The following is a 26,007-nucleotide window of genomic DNA, read 5'->3' on the forward strand; positions in this document are numbered from 1 at the left end:
TTCTACCTAAAAACATGCTTTAGTTGAGTTTTTCACACATGGAAAACATCCACAAATGCAAATTACTGAAGGATCGGATCCAACATCTGTACTCAGAAAAACCAAAGCATTCGTTTTTCCTAAATTATTGTTATAGTAATATATGCACATACAAAAACACTGGATATGAAATGTAATAACCATGAGCCTCAAACATAAATAAAGACAGAAAACACTTGATTCAAAGGGTTCATTGTGAGTGTATTTTTTTCTTTTTTTATAGAAAAAAAAAACATTTAGGGTTTTGATCTGCAATCAAGGTTCATTTGGAGAACTTGTATTAGTATTGTAGGATATTTTTTTGATGTCCTTTGAATCAAACACTAGGGAAATGGTAAGACAACATAAAGCATCCCCACCCAGCTTTGTCTCCACAACAAATTAAGTTAAAGAATGTCACAATCAATACAAATAAGACACATCCTTAAAAAAAAAAAAAGTTAAAGGGGAAGGAAGATGTTCTTCGTTTTCTGCACAAGCAAGTAGGGGGCACACCTCAGATGTTATCTTTTAGCAAGACGTGTCGAGGGAAAGCATCTTGAGATGAGCAAAACAATTTTTTTTAAAAAAAAAAGCATTTTTCATCATACTGAGGTAGCTGTGCTCTGCCCAGTGCAGAAAAACCGACTTCATTTTTAATCAATATCGTAAAAAAGAAAAAATGTAAAATAAAATCCACAAAGCTATTTACGTTTTAACAAGGTGGGGTGGGCGTACACATTTAAATTAGAAATGAGAAACCACATACAGTTCATGCTTGGTCACAGGGCATGCAGCTTTTTTTTTTGTTTTTGTTTCTCAGATTTTGTTTTTCCTTTTTGTTTAAGCCGAGCATCCCAAACCTTTCCCTTGTTTCTTGTCTGCCGAATGGAGCTTGTCCTCTCAGAGAGTTTTGAATTTATACTGAAGACACAATGGTTAACAGAAAGTAAATCAAGGCGGTTTTTCTAAGCCACGCTGGTTAAACAATTTACAAAGCCATTTAAAAAAAAATTGCATAAAATAGTGTTCAATCTCTGTACAGATCAACTTATTTGATATCTTTACTTTTTAACGTGTTCAGGAGAAGGGGAGCCTAAAGAAAACTTCTCTAACAGTAGTGACGTAGGGCAGAATGCAGATAATCCTAACATTTAAAACATACCTTAAAGGCAAAATTGACAATGGAAAAAAAAAAAAAAGAAAAAAAAAAAAAAACAACTGGCAACACTATATTTGCTCTTAAACCAGCAACAAAGTCCAACCCTATGGGAGTCACTTCAAAGCCTCAGTCATTCATAAGTCTTGACCCACCTCGAATAGGCGACTTAAATTTTAACTTTTTTTCTTATATTATTTGTTGCGTTTCATGAGTTACAGTTGGTCCTTCTCGTGCACACAAGCTCACACGCGCACACACAACTCTAACTCTACAAACGCACACGCATACACACGCTAGCTAGCTAGGTATGAACAATTAGGAAGGTAGGAGAAAAGGAAAGGAGGTGATGGCAGTGGGTGAGGGGTGGAGTTGGGGGCTGAGGGAGAGGGGAGGGAATGGAAAAAAAAGTTGAGGTTGTGCTCAAGTCAGTCAGGACATGAACATGTCAGCCAGGTTAGTGTCAGAGCTGTAGATCCAGAGGACCAGAGGGAGGGAAATGGCCACGAAGGGCCAGGAGATGCCCTCCATACATGCAAACAGGCAGCAGCCTTTGGAGCTGGGGAACTTCTCCAGCTCTCTGTTGCGCTCCAGGTAGTTCCTGGCAGCGAACTTCAGCAGCTCATCAAGCAAGATGACGGGCAGCGAGATCTTCAGCACCATTAGCCACTGGGTGAGGTTAAGAGGGGTGATCTGGAAGATGATCTGCAGAAGAGAAACGAAGAATTCAACAATAAATACACTGCCAGGGCTTTAAAACTGCAATGATACAACTGTGTAAATTTCGTACTGGAAGCGGCTCCACATAGAGGATGAGGAAGTGAAGGGACATGGAGAGGCAGATGGCACCCAGCAGCCAAACGTTCTCCCAGGGAGGCATCCGCAGCAGCGACTGGTTCTCTGACACACTGAGACACAATAACAAAACGAGATCTGTACTAAACACTTTAACTGGCTGGACAAGCTTCGTTCTCCTCGTGCATAAAAACTCGCCTCGCAATAGCATTTGTACCCTTCAACACCGAACTTCAACGTACCTTATGAGACTTTATGAAACAGACTTGCAAATAAATCTCTAAAAACTATGGTGAGGAATTTTATTCTCCCCCTTTGCTTCAATGACCCCTAAAAAAAAGTCTAGTGCAACAAACTGGCTTCAGATTACACTAAATTAGTAATCTATTTTTAGTCCAAATACAGCTGTTCTCCAAGGGCCCCTGAGGTTTGTTAGAGAATATTTATGGGTCAGATGAGGACACAATGCACCTTTTAGCCAAAAATGCAAAACATAACACCGTCTAAAAATTTACAATACGTGTGAATGAATGTGAAGATGTGAGCTAATGCAGAGATTTTTTTTCTTTTTACAGAAAACTTGTTTAAAGCTGGAAAACACAAAGACCCTAAACACAAAGCCAGAGATGGAGTAGAACAAGCCTTATTGCAAATCTCTGGCAAGACTTGAAAATGTATGTTCAGAAACACTATCAAACTTGAGCCGCTATGCAAGGAGTTCTCCAAAGTCCCTACATCTCAGATTAAATAAAAAGTTGCAAAACCATTTCCCCTTTTCTTCCCCTTCACAATGGTGTGCTCGCTGTGGTTGGTTAACCTCATAGAATGGCATTAAAATAAACTTATATCAGTAGTTTTAATGTAAACATGTGGAAATGTTTCAAGCGTATGGATACTTTTGGATTGATCTACTTTAAATAAGGTTAAATGCACACAAATCTTTACACAAATGTAATTATGTCTGTATGGACTCCTCAGACCAACCTGTTGAGGGCATTGCACATCTCTATAGTAACCAGCACCGACAGGGCCATGGTCATGGGGTAAGGGGACTCAAAAACCTTACAGTCCAGACCCTGGTAGTCGGGGTTCTCTGGGCCACATTGCAGGAAATGGCTCTGTAGGAGGTGATCGATGATGAAAGATTAGACTTTAGAGCAGATAAATGAGGTGAACTGAGAAGCAAAGGGTTAACACCTACCAGCTGGTAAAAGGTAATCCTTGGTCCATCCTCAGCAGCAACAAACCACCAAGCAGCGGCGCCAACAGTAGCAGCTCCAACGTAACCTTTTAAGACGACACAAAAGAGCTGCTGAAGAAAATTTAAGGTAAACAGCAACAACAGGCAGGTGTGCCATTAAAATATGGAGCATGGATTTGCTAAGGATTGACTTTCCATACAGTCCTAACTTACATCCAATGGCAAGGTATCTAAAGAAAAGCCATCCGGAGATGAGGGGCTCCCGAGCATTTCGTGGAGGTTTGCTCATGATGTCCAAGTCAGGGGGGTTGAATCCTAAGGCGGTGGCGGGCAACCCATCAGTCACCAGGTTGACCCAGAGGAGCTGAACGGGGATGAGCGCCTCGGGGAAACCCAGAGCTGCAGTCAGGAAGATGCTGCAACCACATCAAGAATCATAGTTATACGAGAGAGGGAAAAAAAATGTTTTAAATGGAGAATTGGGAGCATATTAACACAAAATCCTTACCAGACAACTTCACCAACATTGGAGGAGATGAGGTATCTGATGAACTGCTTCATGTTGTTATAAATGGCTCTGCCTTCCTCGACTGCAGCTACGATGGTGGAAAAGTTATCATCAGCCAGCACCATCTCTGACGCCGTTTTGGCCACAGCTGTTCCGGAGCCCATGGCAATGCCAATCTCAGCCTTCTTCAGAGCAGGGGCGTCGTTCACTCCGTCACCGGTCTGAACCCAACACAAAACCAGTCACGACGTCAGCAAACATCTTCTAGAACGGCTATTAACAGAAAACTGGAGGAACAGCTCCTTCTTACCATAGCTGTGATCTCATCATAGGACTGCAGATACTCGACGATCTTGGATTTGTGTGCTGGCTCAACGCGAGCGAAGCAGCGAGCCTTGACCACAGCATCTCTCTGTGCGGCAGGTGAGAGGTCATCAAACTCTCTGCCAGTGAAAGCCATGCTGGAAACATCGTCCTCCTCCCCAAAGATGCCGATACGTCTGCAGATGGCTACTGCCGTACCTGAAACATTCAGACACGCAACGTTTAATCAGCGAGACTTTCCACAAGTCAAGCATTTCAGACGTTGCAGTTTTGCGATTTGTAGATTTTACCCTTGTTGTCTCCGGTGATCATGATTACTCTGATCCCTGCGAGTCGGCAAAGCCTGATGGAAGCAGCCACTTCCGCTCTGGGTGGATCCAGCATGCCGACGCAGCCCACAAACGTCAGATCAGTCTGAAAAACGAACACAGATAAAACTTTAGAAAAAATAAATAAAACACAAAGTACAGATTATCTTCCCCTCTTACCTCGTATTCCACAAAGCGAGAAGAGTCTTCCAACACGAGGTTCTCTTTGTTTACAGGGTTATCACGCGTCGCCAGAGCCAGACAGCGCAGAGTGTCTCTGCCAGTCCCATACTCTCTGATCACAGACATGATCCTCTCCTTGATGCCAGGGGTCATCGGCACCTTGCTGCTGCCGACACGGATGTGTGTGCACCTGTCAATAACTCCCTCTGGGGCACCCTATGAACAAAGATGGTTAAGATAGCGAAATGGACAAGAAATCCCAGTTTGTTACGAGTAAAAGATGTCTGTCTCCAGATTCCTACAGGTGTTATATTTAATAATTGTAGGCATTTCCAGCATTCAGTCCTTTTTAATCGTCTTTTAAAAATGCAATGTAAAACTTAAATGCAAAAACTCATCCGAACTACAAACTGGGGAAAAAGAATGAAGGTCAGAAAACAGATGGTGGGTGAATGGATACATGGCTAAATGCTCAACAGAAAAAAAAGGGGCAAATGAATGGATGAAAGATCAAAACAAAGCCTATGAATGGATGGATGGAAAAATGAATGGATGAATGAATAAGTGGATGGACAGACAGATAGATGACAGATCCAGGACAAATGGGTTGACAGAACTAAAGAATGGATGAATGAACAGCAAAACAGATGGAGTGATGATGGACAGATCCTGGACAAATGAATGGATGGAGTGATGAATGAACAGAAGCTTGAAATGACGCATTAAGACTAAAAGCAAGGGAATGCATTTTGATAATACAAATTTTTCTAAACTGCATTTCATTGTCTCACACAAATTCAGCCTTTGAAAATACTCATCACCACCTTCGTTTCAGAATAACAGCTTCAATAGGAGAAGTTTTTACCTTTACAAACATCTTGCCAACAGAGGACCGTGCTTTATTTGGAGTGCAGTATACGGACATAGACTTCCTGTCTCTGGAAAATTCCAAAGTGAACTCCTTCTTCATGAGCTGCTTGATCACCTGCGATAAATCAAAAGACAAATATGAGAATTCTGGGGGTTAATTTTAAACCATTACAAAAGAAAACAATAGATACAGGGTTAAAGATTGCGTACAGAGTTGCAGGCATTGGCTCGCTCAACCTTGGACAGGTTTTTAATGTCTGTATCAAACACGTTCATTTTCTCCACCAGACACGTCAGCGCCGTTTCCGTGGCCTCTCCCACCTTCTCATAAACACCTTTGGTCTGGACAGAACAAACATTGATGAGTGATAAACCATTTAATAAAAAATTTAAAAAAACAGAAAAACATCCAAAACAATCACCAACCTCATTATAATCCAGTGATGAGTCATTACAGAGAGCACAGATAGTGGCCAGCTCAACCAAGGCATCATACTGGGAGCATTTTACTGGTTTGCCATTATGAAAGCTAAAGAAATGAGACAAGCACAAAAAGTAAGGGAAAGTACTAGACATGTTAGCCGAAGGTACATCTATTTGAGCTCAGACATTTAAAAGGCACTGAATACTCACACTTCTCCATCTGGCGCGTATGTGGAGCCCGTGACAGTGAATTCCTTTAACGGACAGTGATCCCCCTCGGTTTTATCAATAATAAACATCTACAAACACAAGAAACAAACCAAATTTTTTTGTTGAAAACTGCTTGAGACAAAAATGCTTGATATTTTACTTATTCCACCATCCAACTTCTAGGCGGATGTCAAAACTGTTTAAAAAACAATTCTAATCTTAGTCCAGCAGGGGGCAGCCTGTTACAACACTGAACAGTGTTAAAAAAAACAGTAAAATCCTGATCCAAAGCATATAAAGAACACTGTGGTGGGTCAGGTTTATAAATGTCATCTTACAGGCACCTGGGTACAATCTTCTTAGTGGCATTCAGGTCCAAGAATAAACAGTAGAAAATTATAATCCCCTTAGGAGGAAACAATTAAAAAGAACCCTTTAAAGATCTTTTTAAATCCACAAAATGACAATGCTAGAGTTTTTTATTACTCTTCATTCATATATATATATATATATATATATATCTCACCATTATTTTACTATTTTAGGGGATTATTCTGCAACTGTTTGAGCCTGAAGTACTTCAAGCTACAGCATCTTACCCAGCAGTCAAATTGGTGGTTCTAATAACTACAGTTGAAAGAGAACAGAGATGAAAGCCAAAATATTCATTTAAAATGATGTGAAGGCTTTATGTGAGCACTACTGACTTGAGAGAGATGCAGATATGGAGGCAAGGCAGAAAGAGACAAGGTCAGTTATGCAACTCAACTGGTTTATGCTGCTGACTAACTACTGCATGCTGATCAGGATTCTGCTGGAGCGGAGGGGCGGCGGCAGAAAAACGCATCCAGAAATATAGAAGGATTGAAATGGAGAACTGTGCACTTAGCTAAGCAACAACCAACAAGATGAAACAAGCAGATATGATATGAAGATATTTATGCTAATAACACAGGATGAAGGAAAGGAAAACATCTCATTTTCTGTTTTCGCTCAAATACTTTAATGTGCGATGCACACTGTGCTGCTAATCCCAGGAGGATGCTTACAGACAAACATCACCTGCAACACATCACCACTTGTACAAAAGGGTGTTCATTTGCAATGCTATACTTTCGCATGACCAGCTTGAACTGGGTGAAATTAAATGATGCCCTTTTCAGGCTCAAACAAAAGCTGTAAACTGATTATTTTTCGACTAATTTTAGCTACTCTGTAGAGAAAAGAGCTGCACCATTTCTTCACAAACATAAGAACATTGCTACTGGTATGTTAGTGTGCTTGTGGTTCAGGCTGCTACACACACGTTTTTGTATGGACAGGTTGTAAATGTATCCTACTCTCCCCCTTTTAAACTTCACAATAACATCTTACTTTTTATCTTCATCTTAAAAGTTTTTAAACATTTTATTGATCAAACGTAAGTTTCTCTCGGCCCACCGTGCAGATCAGCAGAGCTAAAATAAAGGTTAAATATTCATTTTCGTGTGATATTTGCCTGCTAATGTGCTGAAAGAGAATCAAAACTTTAGAACTAAGTAACCGACTGACACTGTTCAGCATTTGTCCAATTTCTTGTTTGCTGGTGCCTGTCAAGCCGACTCCTGAGCAGTGAAACTGTGAAACCCACCAAGGACTTTTCTCTCTTCTGAAAAACTGGCGCTCTTACCCGGCAGACAGACATCTGATTGGTGGTCAGCGTCCCAGTTTTGTCAGAGCAGATGACAGATGTACAGCCGAGGGTCTCCACGGAGGGCAAGCTGCGGACAATAGCGTTCTTCTTGGCCATGCGGCGCGTTCCCAAAGCCAGACAGGTAGTGATGACAGCAGGCAGACCTAGAGTGGTTACAGCAGGTCCGTTCAGGGGAAGAGTGTTATTTAGCTTAAAGTGAGGAAAAATATCTCACTCTGGGAAAGAAAATATGGCTTTCCTTTATTGCTTTATATCCTAACCTGTTATATATATAGTCTATATAAAAAAACTAAAATTGCAGCAGTATTTTGTATGTCTAAAGAACAAAAATAATTCTAGATATGCTGTATTATCCGTGTGACTCGGCTTACCCTCAGGAATAGCAGCGACTGCCAGAGCCACCGCAATCTTGAAGTAATAGACTGCACCTCGGATCCAAGAGCCTCCATGGACCGGGTCGTTAAAATGCCCGATATTGATGATCCAAACAGCAATGCAGATCAGTGAGATGACCTGTGATAAAACAGTAGCTCAGCTTTAAAGATGATTACGAGCAAACGGAATGAATACAGTGTATTTTGCACAAATTTAAATGATCCAAATTAGAATTGACTGGAAAATGGAGATTTGTTAACCTTGGATAGTTGCTGCCCAAACTCATCCAGCTTCTGCTGCAGGGGCGTGCGCTCCTGCTCTGTGGACGCCATCTCATCTCGGATTTTGCCGATCTCTGTGTTGCCGGCTGTGGCCACCACCACGCCTACAGCCTTACCTGCTGCAATGTTGGTGCCCTGTTGAGGTTGAGCGGTGCACACACGGATTAGCAGACCAAGACATTTAAAGAGCTGCAAAATGGGTAAAATGTTTACTAGAAGTAGCTAACATGTCAAAACGTAAAAAATCTGAGCTAAAAAAAAAAAAAAAAATGTATTCATATACAATGAACTACAAACATATTGTCACTTTTTGTCATGTTAAAGCGGTTAAGACATGAGGCTGTGAATGACGACTTTGCTAAACAAATAACTTGGCTTAAGTTTCTCAACTTGGCCTAGTCAAAGCTATTTTAAATAGCAGAATGTGCAAAGATTTATTTTTTTCTTTAGGTTTTCAAAGATGGTAGAAATATAACTGGGAAGACCTGCAGTAATAATTGTAGTCAAAGGTGGTTCTACAAGGTGGGTTGTATACAAAGGCACACCACACTTTTCAGATAATTGTTTAATCTTGTATCAAGATCCTTTCACATAAAATCCCATTAATATGTAGAGGTTTGTGGTTAGGTGACAAATTTAGGAAAAGATGGATCCCTGTGAATTGTGTTGTAAATCACTGTATCTCTTCAGAAAAAAAAAATTATGCAAAAAAGGCTCAACAGGACAAAAAAAAAAAAAAAAGATTAAAAGACATGGAAGAGTATGGCACCTAAATGTAGTCGAAATATATAAAATGGAAAACAAGAAAATCTTTTTGAGTCACTCACAGAAAAGAGCATGTTCTTTTTGTCCTGGTTGACGGCTCGTGGATCTGGAACGGGATCTGTGTGCTTGATCACTGATACAGACTCTCCTGCAAGACGGCGAAACGAGAGTTATGAGAACAGGAAACAGAGTGAGTTTCTACACAGCAGAGCATGAAGAGGTAACAATGGTGCCTGGCTGACATTTTAAACAGAAGTGTGGAAAAGGCTTAGCAGTTGACTGAGCGAACCTGACAAGTATCAGATACTGCCCTGGTGCTGCCTTTCAAAGGCCTTATCTAGTGTGCGCTTACACACAGTTTGCGAGCGCTTTTGGGCATAATCAACTGTGCGTGAATTGTAAAGCTCAAACAGAACGAGACAGAGAGCGTCTGAAAGGCGGCATGGCCATGAATGGGGAAGCAAAGAGAGGAGAAAAATAGCTCAAACACTAAAATATCCCATGGAATTTGCTACCAATTAAGGCAGCGGAGCAAGACGAGAGATTTAAAGAGTTGATTCGCTACTTCTCCCGAACATCAGCCATCCTTCACTATCCTCTCCTAGCCCTCTTCACCAACTTCACAGGAAAATGATCCACCCACAAATTCAGGACGATTTTTAAAATACATTCCAATTTCTGTTCTATAGTCTCATTGATTGTCATGTGTCATTAAGTCAAAATAAACACACTGGACAAATACATTTCATATAGTTACATTTTAACAAAGAGATTGACAAATCACAGTGCACCAAAAGGAAATTGAAAAGGTGAGGATAGAGACTTTACCTGTAAGAATCGACTGATCTACCCTCAGGGTGGTCGACTTTATAGAAGTAAGCCTGATGTCTGCAGGCACTTTGTCACCAACTGTGGACAGAAATGACACTTTTGGCACCTTGAAATTTGAGTTGCATTCATCAAGTAAATAAAAAGAGAGACATCCGAATTATAAACAGTATTTTATAACCCTTTCCAGACATTTCAATGACAAAATTCTATATTTCAATACTGTGGCAGAATCTCATTTCAAACAAAATGTGAATTACTGTAATACCCTAAATTTGAATCGAACCCCTAACAAAACAAGGAATTGAGCAGCTACTACTAATACAGGTGTTTTAGAGAAATAATCAAAAGTTATTGTTGCTCAGATCAGGAAAAAGTCTTGTTTTCAGCATTATTAATGACTAACTCATCCCCTGCAAAAGGCTATGACACACTTCAGGATGTTCTATTTCCCCTCACAAAAGGCTCCAGCAAGTCTCAATAAAATAAACGTAAACAACATATTTCAAGCTCTGCTTAAACCTAATAAGCAGCAATAAAGCTGCAGACGTTTATTAGACCTGAAAGATTAAACTGTTCTCAAACTTCCCTTGGCTTCACTTCTAGCTTAGTTTGAGTTACAAACAGATAAATGCTGTGGTGGTCCGAGTTAATCTTGCATCTTTTATCATTTTAAAAACGTTTTCCTTAACAAAAACATTAAAACTTAAAAGATAAAAAAAAGATCAAATCCATAAGAGACACATGAATGATATACAGCTGAGCCCACCATTTTGATTATTGATGGCTTATATTTATAGAAGATTTCACAGAAACCAAGAACGGAAACCACCACTCTTCCACCAGAGATATTTTCCATTCAGTTAGACATCACACAGCTTGAAAGGGTGAAGATAAAAGCAATGACTCAGAGGCTCTTTAGAGCACGCTCTGTGGACAGTACAGAGTGGTGACAGACATGTAAACCTTTGCTGTGCCCATCTGAGAGGAGAGGAAGAGAGAATGGGCTGCAGGGAAAGAAAGAAAAAAGGGGTTCAGATGAGTTTCTTAAAACTGTACGCCCAAAAATGGGAAAACTATTTTTGATCATTTGAAGACATGCAGCTGGAACTGCTGGAGGGGAGGGAGAGGCTAAGAACATCTGTTTCAACCAAGGATATCCCACTCCATCAGATGAGCTGAAATAGAAACTGTGACGTGTGATTGTGTTTCAGTCAGAAGATTGTTAGAGCTCGTTTTCCCCAAGAAGACATGGATTTAAGTAAGAAAAACATACTTAATGAGAAACCAGCATAAGTAAACAAATGAGATCTTGATTACACACCTATTTATTTCAAAATGGTACTACTGTAATATGTGTTGCCTCCGCAATGACGTTCATGGACGTTCATGTTTTAGGCTGTGCTACCTTATTTTGGCATCGATGGTTTACTATGTACTGTCAAACTCTCTCCATCCCTGATAAATCCCTTAAAAAAAATAAAATAAAAAAATTAAGAAAATACAAAACAGGACGGTGAGGGAAGGGAGATGACAAAGGCACAGCGGCGACTGGAAAAATTAAACAAAGCCTGTGGGAAGCTTCGCACTAAAAAGTGGCTAATTAGAAATCCTCTTACCAGTAGAGAAAAAAAAAGAACACCCTGCTAATTTTCCATCCACTGGGGTATACTGGGAATAGGGTCACAGTAAGTGGACTAACCCACTTCCACCGGCAATCAGGATGGTTCAGACGCCAGACAAGATAGTAAAGGCAAATAAATCTCGCTTATAACATCCATAAATTAAGATACAGCGACATATTTAACTTTAAAAATAAAAAGCTCGAAATTAAAAATATGCTTCTAAAAGTGGTTTAAAACTTGTTTCTGAAAAAGCAAATTATCAAAAATGACTAATTTTCCACAAAGTTAATGACATTATTTTTGCAATCTTGCACAGAAACGTTCTGCACTGACCTAATTTTCAACTCCACATGGGAGATGTTTTGCCTTTGGTCTTAAAGAGCATGCTCTTTTTAGCTCTTGTTTTATTTTTTCATATATGGGAGTGTGAATGACCTCTGGAACATGGGCCTTTCCTTCTCCCTTGTGAACAAAGGATTTTATCTGCATTTTCCGCTCCCCTGAGTAAGGGACAAATGTCAGGCTACTTGCACTTAAAGAGAAACCTTCCACTGGCTTGTAAACACTGGAGCTGTCCTCGTTGTACCAGTCAGGGTAGTCAAAGAAAGAGTGGCGCACAAATGGTTGATATGACTTCCAGGCCCGATGCCGAGTTCTTCACTTTATTTAAGCCACAAAAAAAAATTCTCAGACTCTGATTTGGGAGTTATCTGTCCTTTTAAGCCACTTTTAAAATGGCAAAATGGATAGACAGAATCAGATCAAATGGAAGAAAGTATAGGCAAAAATAGTTGAAGGAATAGTTAGATGCATACTAGAACAGGGATGGATGGAGAAGTGGGTGAAATAAAAACTGTTTTCGTTCTATACACACACACATTTGGAAAACTCCAAAATCTGCACAGTTTTAGAATTAAAATTTGAACATTAACTCAAAACAAAATTGATTTTTATATTTTGGTTTCAATACAGTTCAGCAGTGAAAATCAGACAGCTTAAGGAGGTGCATACATTACCTAGACTAAAACCTATCCTGCTCCCTGAGCCTTTCATGATGTAGTTTGCAAACACCATGTGAAAATGCATATTGTGATCATCTTTTTCTTAACGAAGGATTTAAATGTCATGGAAAACAGGCAGCAAAAAAAACCTTGATGACCTTTTCAAACTCAGAGCAACTTAATGGAGCCCAACCTATTAAAAACAACAACAAATGTCGTTTCTCCACATTACATCCTGTCTGGCACACAAAAGTGTGGCTATAATAAGACAGAAAATAGAACTGAAACAAAGGCAAAGGCAGTTTTTCCCTGCAGAAGTTATTTCTGCCAACAAATAATACCAATCCACAAATTTAATATTGTATTTCTGCTGCAATAATATATTAGGCAGAGAGCAGCAACAGTGATTCTATTTTGATAAAAAAAAAAGAAAGAAAAACCATTTGAGGTGCCTGCAAGCATATTAAACAGTGACGATCACAGAGAGATCCCATATCAGATAAAAACAAATGAGAATCATCATTGAAATTGTGAATCTAAAGCATTAAAAAAATTAAGCTAGACAAGAGGTTATGTCATAAAAAGGCAGTAAAGTTTGGTACTGATCTTGCTAATCTGGTTAAATCAATTTTAATCCAGGTCCTCTTGTCTCTGTTGTTTGGATTCAGGCTGTGCAAACAACTATTTCCTCAAGGATACAAAGTAAACAACCGCTGGTGGGAAAGAAATAAGCTAGGAGGCATCTGGGGACATGCTCTTTACAGAAAGTCTCTGGCAGTAAAACCTCAACATTAGTGGCCTCCGATAATTTGTTACACCACTGACTCATTAGTTCATCATTTTTCTGTTCTGAATGATGCAACATTGGAAAAAAAAAATCTAAATGCTCTAGAAGGTCTGCAACTTTGTGCTACATTTATAACCACATAGCACAGATAGATTCATAAATGTCAACTATCGTCATTTCTAAACACGGTGCATTCATTAAGCATCCTCAACACACAGCAACACATTAACAATTTTTCCCATAAATATTTAAAAACAAGAATAAAAATAAAGAAATAATATGGATTTAAGCATTTACAGTGTTTTCTTATGAAGCTCACAGTTGAGCTCAGGCATATACTGCTTCTACTAACCATTTTTGAGATATTTTTACAGCATAATTCAGTCCACCTTTGGTAAACTGACTTGACCAAATAGGAAAGCACATTTCTGGCTCTAGATAAAATAGAGGGAAAGATGAATGAAGCAATGTGCCGAGACCTCCTGGATGAAAACATACTCCAAAGCATTCTTGACTGGAGAGACGATTCATCTTTCAGAAGAACAGAGGAGTGGCTTCAGGACAACTCCGGGAATGTCCAAGAGTGGCCTAGCTAAGCCCAGACTTTAAACTGCATTTCGCTTGTCTGGAAAGAACTGAAAATGACCAAAAACCAATATTTCCCCATCCAACCTGATGAAACTTAAGAGGTTCTGCTAAGCTCAGTACACCTGTCCCGAAGACAGGTATACTGAGCTTGTAGCATCATAATCAGACGACTTGAGGCTGTAATTCCAACCAACAGGACATTAACAAAGCCTTGAGCAAAAGCTCAAGACATATGATGCCTTAGTTTTGTATTTTTTTATATGTTTGCTGAAATAAAAGAAAGCATTTTTCTCATTAGGGGTTGCTGTGTTTAGAGTTTTGATGGAAACAAAAAATACACTTGATCCATTTTAGAAAAGGGCTGAGATACAAAACGTTGAAAAAGGTGAAGGCACAAAATCTGACACCATTAAAAAATGTAGGCAAAAAAGAACAAATAGCACTTTATTATTATTTCTTGTCTTTCTGAAACATGTTCTGGATTTGTTCTTGGAATTAGGCACTGCTGATACTACAGTGCTGATTTTTTGTTTAGTGGCAAAAAACCTATTGCACAAATAAAGTGGGGGAAAAAAAGCCAAGACACATACCTGTGGAAAATAACTCACATGGTCACTACAGTAGAGATACCTGAATTTGTGATAACACTGAGCTTTGATCCATTTTTGGCTCGAGTACAAATTGAAAATTTAAACTTAATTCCCAACAGACTGAATCAAAGTGGATTCCGTCGATCGCCTAAGCTGATACCAGCAGAATTTCAATCAGCTATTTGTCCATGCAATGTTGACATACTCTGTCTGTGTGAATTTCACCAATTACTGTAGAAGAATTTGACAAACACTGCAGGCAGCTCTCTTCTCCAGTTAGCTGCGCTGGTTTACATCAGGACCCAAGCAAACATTTAATAACGTTTACATATAATCAGATTAGATCTCCGTCTTTACATGATTGAGAGATTAGCATCATAATGCAAAAATGTTTTATTAGGCTTCAAAAGGTTAAGCAGAAGAGGAATGTTTACTGAAGAGGAATGTTTACTGACTCAGAAAAGAAAATATGCATCTATTAGTTGCTGAAGGGTTACATAATAATGCCGGGAAATTGTTATTACAGTTACTGCTTACTGAAGAGCACACTGATGTGCTTACAGGCAGTGGTGCACTTACAACCTGTTAAACCTAAAAACAACAGGACCAACCACTTGGAGTACTCGGCTTTAAGAAACTGGAAGGAGGCCAAACAGTTCAAAGTTAGTCAGACCGTAATGAAAACATTATTTTAAGCAGAGCAAATTAAAAATTAAAGTCAGGAAATATCTATTTTCATGGAAAGAAAAACAATCAAAGGGAGTTTGATTTTAAAAAATGTCAGTCTAAGATTAAAAGCTTCTTGGTTAAAGAAGACCTCAACAACCAAACAAAAAAAATTGGAAAACCAGAGAAAGGGGAGTAGTGACGCAAAAGCCATAAACATTTGCGGCCCAGTTCGAGTTGAGGTTAGCCAAGAAATGGTCAGGAACAGAGTGAGCCTTTGCTCTTGTAGTTCTTTACATGTACTGAATAATCATTATCCTAAAAAGCATCAGAGGAACGAGTGAGATAAGTCCACAGCTCACTCACTATGTGTATAAGCATAAAAACTTTGGAAAGAATTTGGAACACTGTAAGGTCACCAAGAAGAGCAGTGTGCTAAATCACAGCCATTTACACGTTCTCGGCATTGGCCAGAATAAGATACTAATTATATTATAAATTGAGAAAAAATCCGCAGTTTACTATTAATATTTTGCTTTTCAGACATAGACCTAAATTTAGAATAAAAGTATGCTAAATTTGGTAGCAGATTAAGTGGATATTGTGCAGTAGTAACATTTTTTGCTCTTCAGCTCTTCTCAGATTAAGTTTAACAATCTGATATTATTTGGATAATCACTCAGGCTATCTGCTAGGACAACTTGCCTACAGTCAGTTGTATAATAGAGAAACTACATAGCTTGACAACTGTGGTTTTTAAACAGCATTGCCTTAATAAGAGTGGTGGGAGGCACTCCATTAGTTTCCACACTATGACTAATTATTCATGTCTGGAAATAACTCCACACCGCCAAAATAAACTACAGAGCAGTTTAAGACCTTCATTTCATCCAACTGACCAGCAGTGCACAACAACAGATGGGGGAGGGGCAACATTGTGTTACTTTATGCTTCATTCATTAAGCTGGAAAAAAAAAAAAATCTACTCCATTGCTTAGAAAGACCTAAAACCATAAAAACAACGTGGCCTAAAATGTTGACACTTTTGAATCTGCAACTGTTTCACACTTTGAAAAACCTCAACACTAGAAACTTGTTAATTTACAGGTAAAATTTTAATCTTACCAGCAACTTCTACGATGTCGCCAGGCACAATGTCCCTGGCTTTGATTCTCTGGACGCTTTTCCTGTCCTGGCGATACACCTTCCCCATCTCTGGCTCATATTCCTTCAAAGCTTCAATGGCATTTTCTGCATTTCGCTCCTTAAGGGTACAAATGATTTATATTTAATAAAAGGTGGAAAGACATCACACAAGACTAAAGCCAAGTACAAGATCAGTCAGAAATGACACTTCTCTGCCAAGTACTAGAATTGTTCAGAGTAGCACTTTACAAACATTCAAAACAGAAAATCTGCAAACAAGGAAGGAAGATTGAAACAATAATCTTTGATAGAGCAATGCAAGTGGTGACAAGGTGACATTTTATTGTTTTTTCATTTTTGGTTAATCACACATTTACATCAAAGTGCTATTTGTTTAACCTTTCCAGTATAAATATCCAAATCTTTTTTTGCCTGCCTCTTTCCAGTATTTATACCAGGCAAGGTCCCAGGTTGCCCAGGTTATTTTAAACGGGTAAATACAGCTTACCACTTAAACATAAATTAACATACATAAAGTGCTCTTCGTTAATAAGCGAAGACTAAAATTAACTTCACAAGGCAAAGTTGGAGGAATCCACTGGCGCACCAGGCTTCGTCTTTGATCCAGAATACAATTTTACTTGAACTATTTGGATTATCCTGCTGGCTCTGAGTTTTTCCACAGGGATCTTTATTAATGCAGCAGTTTCACAATGGCTAATCTTTAATTAGCTTGTTAGCTAAAAAATATGTATGGTAATTACTAAAAGACTTAGCTGTTTTATAATAACTATTTATTCTTCAGTTATAATACACATAAAAAACCATTACTAATACCAAATCTGTATCAAAATATTTTGGTGAATTTTTTACAATAAAGCTTACTTCAGCTTCCCACTTTTAGATGACCAAAAACCCAACTAAGTCAATTTGTAACAGTATGAGTATTCATATACAATTGTAATAAGTATGAAACAAAATTAGGACTCGGCGCATCAGAAATAAGAATGTAATGTGCGTTTACCTGCCAGACTCCTACGATGGCGTTTGCTATGAGAATAAGCAAGATAACAAAAGGCTCCACAAAGGCTGTGACTGTTTCTTCTCCCTCTTCAAACCAGGCCAGAACCTGCATGTGAAAAGGAAAGAATGGATCAGAAATGAAATGCAGAGTAAAAGAGTTTAAATGAGAGACCACGGGAGCCCTGAACATTGTGGCCTGAGACATTAGCATAATCTGCACCATTACAGCCTGCAGGATGGCAACAACAAATATGTGCTTTACATTAAAATGCAGCACTAAGCAATAAATTGAGGTTATATGGCGACATGCAAATAGGAAGAAATTTCGATTATATTGACAATATAACAATTTCTTTCTTCAGGACCCCATCTTTTATCATCTAAAGCAATATATTTGTGAAAAAGAAAATTTAGATTTTTTTTTTTATTTCACCCTACATTAAATTAATCCAATCGCTTTTGAGGTTACTGTCCTTGAAGTTGGGATATGTTTTTCTAAACATATCTGGTGGGAAAACAAAATACCACTGATTTCAAAACTGACTATAGAACAAGTTAGCAGGGCTTCTAGGAATATGGATTTGTTTATAACTTGACATCACTGAATTTCTTTTATAGATTTTGTGTCCAACACAGAAGTTACATAATCCTGCATAGATTGTACGCTGGGTCAGCCGTTGGAAGTTGACTCCATGGTGAGTTCAATGTTGACAACATGAGGAGACAGCAGTGTCTCAACCACTGTCAATGACTATTGATGCGTTTTGATGGACAAGAGCCTTGTTTGTCTTAAACTCGTTTTAGATAAAATCCAAAACTAACATTTGAAAGTGTCATGTACATTTCTTCATACATAAGAGAATGACTATATTGTAGCAGAAAGAAAACTATGCTTCCATGTTAATCAAAATGTAACATCTTTCACAGAAAACTCAGTTGTAAAGTTACCCCATTTTTCTGCTTAAATGATTACCCATCTCATTGATTTTAAACCATTTTTGTCAATTATTGATAACACAAATGCAGTTTATTTAGGGGAAAGTTGAAGCCAGATGTTAAAAAATAAAGAAGCAAGGAGAGTCCACTATGTCACTAATCATCTTTCATTGCCATACAAGCAAAACCTTGTCTTTTAACTTCCATTAATATCTGCAAGATATTAGAGGAGGGCAACATGTAAATGAAGATCAAGCAGCTTCTGCTCTTGCCAATATTACAAACTGGGCCAAGTGTGTGAGAAAAAGAGCAGGAACTACTATCTCCTCTTTTAGAATCTGTGCCAGGAGCAGAATGTGTCAAATAAGATGTCAAGTGCCTGAGTCTTTTCCTACTGTAGCCTATTTAAACTTTCCTGCTTAAAATCCCGTTTCTATTTGTATCATTTTATACATTTTGTTTGCCAGTTTCTTCTACAGAGCTGAAATATGAACATTTGTACATAATTTAACTATCGTTATGTACCGTCGTGTTAAGAAACCGACTCTGCAGATGTGAGATGACTAAAAGCAAACAAAAATACAGCTCACAACTCATAGACTTTGAAATCAAAGATTGTTCTATGCCTTAATGAGTGATGATGTTTTAAGCCATAGAGCCAACAGCCAATTCCTAGAGTTGAAAATGGCTGAAGGGAAATAAATGCATCACTGAGTTCAACAGGAACTACGCTGGGAAGTGTCACTCACTCACTCAGAAACACAAACACGATCCATTACACCTGTTGACACTACAACGTTGCATTAAGTGACGTGATTAACTAATGATGAAAACAGGCTTGGGCCCTTTACTAGTCTGAAAGGAATCTACTTTCTCTGGATTCCTGTTAAAGATAATCCAGAGAAAGCAGTAAAAAGCATTGCCACCAACTGTTGCTGCACACTGCCAGTTAGCTGGTTGAAAGAAAACCACTTGTTTCACTTGGTTGAAACGCCATCGGTTATCCTACTGCTGTAAACCTCTCCTATGATGCATCCTTGTGATGGGATTTAAACACCAGCCGAAACAAGCTGGAACTCACTCTCTGGATAAAAAGGCTTACAGCAGATTAAAAACATGTGTTGGCTTCACGTCTGTATTTACACAACACATTCTCATGTAAATACAATATGATAAAACTGATATGTGAAGTTTTATCACATATCAGTAATGTGAAGTTCTTATTCTGCACATCAGACATTAAAATCATAAACTAAACTGACCTTTCAGGAATCAGTTTGTTTCATTCTCCGACATCCAAGGACATAACCTGCTGCTTACTGGAAAGATATAATCAGTACTGAAGGATGCTAAAGTGGATACATCCACTTCTATATTATCACGGCTGCTTTCCTGTCATTTTGTGTCACCAGAGAAGAGTCTGGATATGCTTCTTGTCTGATTTGCACTAGATCACAGCTCTTTCCGAGGTATAATCTAAAATCTATGAGGAAATTACTATATTTAAGGAACGGGTTGAAGAATAAAAAAAATTATATAGTGAAGAATAGTGAAGCGCTCATCTCAGTTATATCGTGGTCATACGGCAGCCTGCACTTCCCTCAAGTGTTGCTAGCCATATATAGTCAGTAGATTCAGCTATTCATTAACTGAAGTGCTGGTTGCTTACGATTAAATCCAATACGAACACAATAAACTCAGAGCAGAGTCATTAAATAAAGCACACTAGGTATTTAAATCATCTCTGCCTCAGTGACTCACAAAAGAAACAGCCCAGAAAACACATCTGAAGAAGAACTGCACAGAATGAGCTGAGGAAACGCCAGTCCTCAGTTCACTTTTGGCCAATGTCCAGATATAGTAGAGTGGAGGGGCAGGGATTACACTCGGAGTGTAGAAACAGGGAGTTGGAACCTGCAAGTCAACATCTCCACACACTTTACTACTTCAATTTGACAAACTATGTAGAGCCAGTGAATAAAGGGAAAACTGTTAAGGTAGCAGGGCGGGACTCAAATTGTTAACGTTAGGTTTATCACCCATTTTGTTCCTGTTTACATTGTGCCTAATTCATATTGTTCCAAACCAATATCTACATTTTGTAGATAAAATCCAACCAGTTTTAAATTTTTCAAACTATTTTAATAAAATGAGATTATTTTAGGAGGTACGAATAAGGTTCAAAGTCAGAAGGCAGTAATGGATACTAATATGGCTTAATGTTTTCTTGTCATTTTTTCCATTTCTTTGAATGAAAAAAGAAATGAAATCCTCAAAACATGAGCATATTCATATCCTCATGTTTTGAGGATATGAATATGCTCATGTTGTAATATAAACCAGTTTCCTTTTCTCATATGCCACAGATAGATGAGTAAGAAAATGTTTCTTTACTGATAAACTGATAATGGCTTGAAAGTGTGAGAAAGGCCAATCTTTGCATTGGTAGTAAAGCTACTTCAGCGTTTTTTTGCAATTTCATACCGTCCCTTAGAGGTGACGTGTACCCGTTTCAAAAACCATCGTTTTAAAGTCAATTACTGTAGTATGTTAGTAAATCTATGTTTTAGTGAAGACCGCCATCAAGCAGAAGATTGCTCAAAGACATGTTTATCATAATATGGTTAAAAAACACTCATGGTATTAGCGAAAATGTTAGAAAAATTATTCCTACTGCTGAAAACTCTGCTGATTATTAAGGTTAGAATGTTAAATGCTATATATTTACAGCTTTTATACTGTTCCAGTATTAATTAGGATTGAATAATATATATCCTACTGACAGTCAGTTTAGCAAGGTAAAACAAGCCAATATTAGTCAATTAATTATTTTTATAATAATCCGAATGACCAAGAAACTAAACATCCAACATCTAATAAATGACAGAGAAACTATTAGGTGATGATTGAAGTCAATAGGCACAGAATAATTTTTACAGGCACAAATCGGGAATGGGTGAGCATGAAATGGTCACGCAGCAAACTGAGCAAACTAACCTGTTGCCCTGATTTCTGAAGTATTCGATCAGGTAATGTTTTACAAGTTTGCTTGTAAAACACCAGCTGCACTATAAATACAACAAGTGTGTTTCTTACCACACTTGATTGGGTAAAAAACAAAGAAGGGGAAAAAAAAAACAGTTTGCAAAAACATGTCATGCCAACATATCAATTAGCACCCACCAGGGAGTCATTTCATTCCCTTTATGTCAACTAGCAACTTAAATGTACTATTATGTACTCAGGCTGCTTAAAGGACATATAGCTATGTTTATGTTTACTTAATATTTTCAAGAAGGAGGATTATCAGTTATTTGATCTCATCAAGGGTTGTAATCACTCATATTCCATAAAAGTCAACAACTAGACTGAATCAGAATCACTACCAATGAATATCAGGTATAAGGAAAACTGTTTAGAAAATAACTAAATGCATTAATACATACAATCATCCGAGTACAAAATGGTTGCTTTATGTGTGCAAACTGTTATTGTGTGGGTAGTAAATGTCAATGAAGCATACTGACCAGCAGCTTTGATTTCACACATGAAATCCTGGATAAACTGCTTTTGTTTACATTAACCGATCCAACTATAGTTCTCAGAACACAGGTTCAAAGAACTATAACCCGGGTAAGATAACTGAACATCAAATTGTGGTATACTTACAAAGGATATACAGGCAGCAAGTAAAAGGATCCTCACAAGCAGATCTTCAAACTGTTCAATCACCAGCTCCCAAAGGGATTTGCCTAGCAAGAATGAAGATTCGTGAATTAAGGATTTCTTTAAAACGATCTGAAAGATAGAAAATTTAGTGTAGATCTTCAAATTGTCTTCTTACCCTCTTCTGCTGGTAATTCTGCAGAACAACCATCCCATCGACGCCGCAAGGGAGAGAGATGGAAAGGCAATTAGCTAAATGTGATTACTTGTTGCGGGGTATTGAGTGTGTTGGTAGCACTCCACATTAATATCAGCAAATCAATGTATTGCCAATACATTAACGTATGTGATGTTTCACAATATTTCAACATCACACTGTGACATCAACAAGCTTCCCTTTTCTTTGGCTTGTCATTACATTATGGCCCACACATGAGCCGGGTAATTAGCCTGTTCTTGTTTTACAATAAACACATTACGCTTAGCTCCTTACCGTTAGGTCCAAATCGCTCCCGTTGTTTCTTTACCTCCTCTAAACTCAGACCTGTGCTCTCATTTACGTTGAAAAAGTTGAAAACTTCCTCCACCGTCTTCGTGTGTGCGTTGTCCATGGTGAACGGCCACTCGAGGACACAGCTTGTTCCCGCTGCTCCTAACCTTTAACCGGGCTCGGTCCTGTTCCTCCACCCGGTGTTCCCACACGCGTTTAAAAGAAAAACGAGTACGGAGAGAAATACTGGAGCCAAAGTCCACAGTCAGGAGCGTAAGCTGTCAGGTAGTTGTACACAGGACAGCGTGGGACGCAGGTGTACGCCGAGAGCGAACGAATTAGTGGCTCGCTTTGCTAACCAGAAGCTAACAAGCTAAAGCTACGTTGCCTCAGCTTGAAATCGCCGGCTGTGCTCCGCTAGCTTTTTGGTGAGACCGTTTAACAAGAATCCATACCAGCACCAGACCAGTTGAAGACTATCGCTCTCGTCCACTCGTTTTAAAGTCGGTAAATCCTAAAACAGTCTTTCTAAATGGATAATTTAAACATGTGTTTGAGTTGCGGCTCGGCTGCTCTCGCCCGCTACCAGACTGTGTGTTGCGGAATCACCAGGGTTGCGATCGGCACCAATCGCGTTTCTTCGTCGAATGCGGAGTTCAGTGTCCGCATGTGGAATCTGCTCATTGGTTGAACAAACCGGACGTCCTACTTTCTCTGTCCACGATGCGATTGCTGTTCGTTGGGCTGTATCTTGCGTCATAGCCGTGTACTGCTCAGATAGCGTTCATGATCTGATTTTTTTTTTAAGACAAAACACTGTTAATTTTAACAATATCTAAAATACGGACTAGGTTGTTTAACTGATACACTATCATTTAACGAATACAAAGGTAAATATGAAATTAATGTTAGATAAATTATTTAGAGGCCTCATGTTTATTTATTTATTACCAGTTTATAATGGTATCTAATTATTTGATAAATTGTTCACTTTAAATTGACACTGCTATGACATCCTAAAGTATGCAAATAATAGATGGGAGTATTTCATATTTTAATCTATTAAATTTGCTAAATTTATTTCTTTGTTGAGACAGTGTGAATTATATATATATATATATATATATATATATATATATATATATATATATATATATATATATATATATATATATATATATATATATATATATATATATATATATATATATATATATTAATGTCAGACTATCATAAAATTTATATTTAACACTATAGTGTGCATAAAATAATTAGTGTATGACTGAATTTTAATACTGAAATCCGTTTATTTTCAGGATCAGCTTTTGTGGTTGAGGGAGATGGACTTTACCCAACTTTTATAAGGTGAGAGTCAGATTACACACTATGCAATTTGCTGGGTCATTGCTAAGCCAAGACACTGAGACAAACAACAAAAAGAAATTCACATTCATATCTTTAGTATATTTTTAATAAGAAAATAAAGATGTTTGTCCCACTATATTCATTTACTAAATTAGTTTTGTTTTTTGGGGGAGATTTTTTTTTTTACCAAAAGTACTTGGTAAGAGTCTTATTTTGTGGCTACAATACGCTAAATATGTACACTGATTGCTTTTCTTGTATTTGTGTTTCTATCAAATGTTTCTGCAAAGCAACATTGTCCTAAAATGACTGTCTAAAATGCTGTTGTATTTTTTTTGGTTGTCTTTTTTTACTTAACCATGACCTTCATGGTAACTGGATTGCAATTCTACAGGCAATCTTAACAAATTTTTATAAAATAAGATCTTGCCCCAACAATCAGCTGCAGCTCTGAAGACAGCACGGCCCCTCATCAGTTTGAAGGTGTCTGATTTGATTTGAAAATTCACCACTTCAAATGTAAAAGTTTAACGGATTTCCATTACAGCAGTAACACTACTTTGTAAGTCCCTTTGAATAAATTCACCTGCTGAATGAACATGTGAATGGGCTTCTTAAATTAAATTAGTCAGTTCCCACAAAAAAAGGATGAGGTAGCAAAGTTTGTTACCTACTTCTCACCCTTTTTGGCTCTGCCTATGAAAAATGCCAGTCTCTGACTGGAAATTCAAATTAGTGATATAATAAAATGGTTCCTATCTTTCACTTTTTATCTTCTTATTGCGGTGTCAAAAAGCCTTTATCCATCAAATAAGTCCTGCGAGTTGTTTTTGAAATTAAATAAATCTACTCTCTGGGGAAGCCTGAGAGAGACAAGTCTTTTTATCACTTCTCATCAGATTTCCGAAAGAAGCTCCAGACACGCTGTCAGTCTCAAGTTTCATCCCGCAGTACCTGTTGTCTATCTGAAAGACAAATTTCCTTCCAGACACTTAGATAAATAGATACTGCTACTTGTCCATAATGATAAGGAAAAACAAGTTTGTGCAGCTCAGTTTTACAGATAACTAAATAATAGAATTCATCAATAACCTGCTTGGGTACAGAACGTCTGTCTGATGGTTCATACAACTTATTCACCATTATAGTTTAACAAGGTTTTTGCTGCACTTTTTGACCCAAAAAAGTGCAGTGGGATGTTGAAATAACTCTTCGACATCTCTTCTGCCTGAAATGATTTTGTAAGTAGATTCAATGAGTTTTTATGCTTGAGAATTTTAAATAAATAAAAAAAAATATTAAAAAAATAATTAACTAAAACAAATAAATCCAAATTAATATTGTTTGTTTATCCCCAAATAACCAACTATAAATAAAACAATAAAAAATATTGTTCTTTCCTTCAACAGATGGCATAATACGTGAGCTGATTCATGATGTAAAATCTTCAAAAAACTGTTTAAATTTTGTTGCAATAGGGTAACATTTTGCATTTAATCATATATTGGGCACATTGGTTGGTGCTTCAGACTCTGAATTTGACCTCTTCCATTTAAGTCTATGCCAAAAACTGACTCTGCTATTTGACTGTTGTAGTTGAAATTGAGATTCCTTGAATCAGGTAGTCTTTCTGAACTGTTATTGTAATACTTTGGCAAATTGTTCTTTTGATGACATCTGGCATTTCCCCCTCCTGATGTAGCCCATGTGCTTTAAGGTTCAACATGTTGGCCAAAGACTACATATCTTGGTTGTAAAGAACCAATCGACTTTTACTTTCTATAAATAAAAGTACTTATGGGGCTGAATTACCTAATAAATATGCAGTTACGTTCTACAAAGTCCTGCAAATTACTTAATTATTTGACTCAGGTGTGTCAAATAACATCTAAAAGTTTCAGGACTTGATGCCTGGATTTGAAAACCCTAAGCTAGAGCATCTGGGTGCTACCTTTTGCAACACCCATCAGAGAAATCTGAAGTATTGACATTTTCAGAGACTGCTCAGTAGTTTGGGATGAGATGGCAGAAAAGGAGCTCAACCAGATACCATTCATTCAAGAACCGCCACTCCTCCATGCCGTGTGTGGGCGTAATTAGACTATTACTAGTGTCACAAAGAAATTCTTCCAAAATTCCTGTTCACACGTGAAATTACTTCTTGGTAATTTTTGATGCACCCA

At 38.0% G+C, this 26,007-nt stretch overlaps 1 protein-coding gene across 1 annotated transcript; it reads right to left on the reverse strand.

Moving 5' to 3' along the window:
• On the reverse strand, positions 1-23,120 carry atp2a2b (ATPase sarcoplasmic/endoplasmic reticulum Ca2+ transporting 2b). Its single transcript, XM_014972841.2, has 23 exons — positions 22,463-23,120; positions 22,148-22,165; positions 21,973-22,055; positions 17,369-17,473; positions 16,324-16,462; positions 9,942-10,022; positions 9,176-9,261; positions 8,328-8,483; positions 8,064-8,205; positions 7,669-7,835; positions 6,000-6,088; positions 5,793-5,895; positions 5,577-5,708; positions 5,362-5,481; positions 4,494-4,712; positions 4,296-4,419; positions 3,992-4,203; positions 3,682-3,902; positions 3,387-3,589; positions 3,174-3,259; positions 2,957-3,090; positions 1,968-2,085; positions 1-1,882 (listed from the first exon to the last, which is right to left on the reverse strand). Exons 1-23 carry the CDS (start codon positions 22,578-22,580, stop codon positions 1,610-1,612), a joined length of 3,129 nt encoding a protein of 1,042 aa, XP_014828327.1. The 5' UTR covers positions 22,581-23,120; the 3' UTR covers positions 1-1,609.
• Positions 23,121-26,007: the final 2,887 nt, after the last annotated feature.

This window comes from Poecilia mexicana, unplaced genomic scaffold, assembly GCF_051168715.1.
Source record: "Poecilia mexicana isolate PSO_F unplaced genomic scaffold, ASM5116871v1 scaffold_12, whole genome shotgun sequence".
Classification (NCBI taxonomy): domain Eukaryota; kingdom Metazoa; phylum Chordata; class Actinopteri; order Cyprinodontiformes; family Poeciliidae; genus Poecilia; species Poecilia mexicana.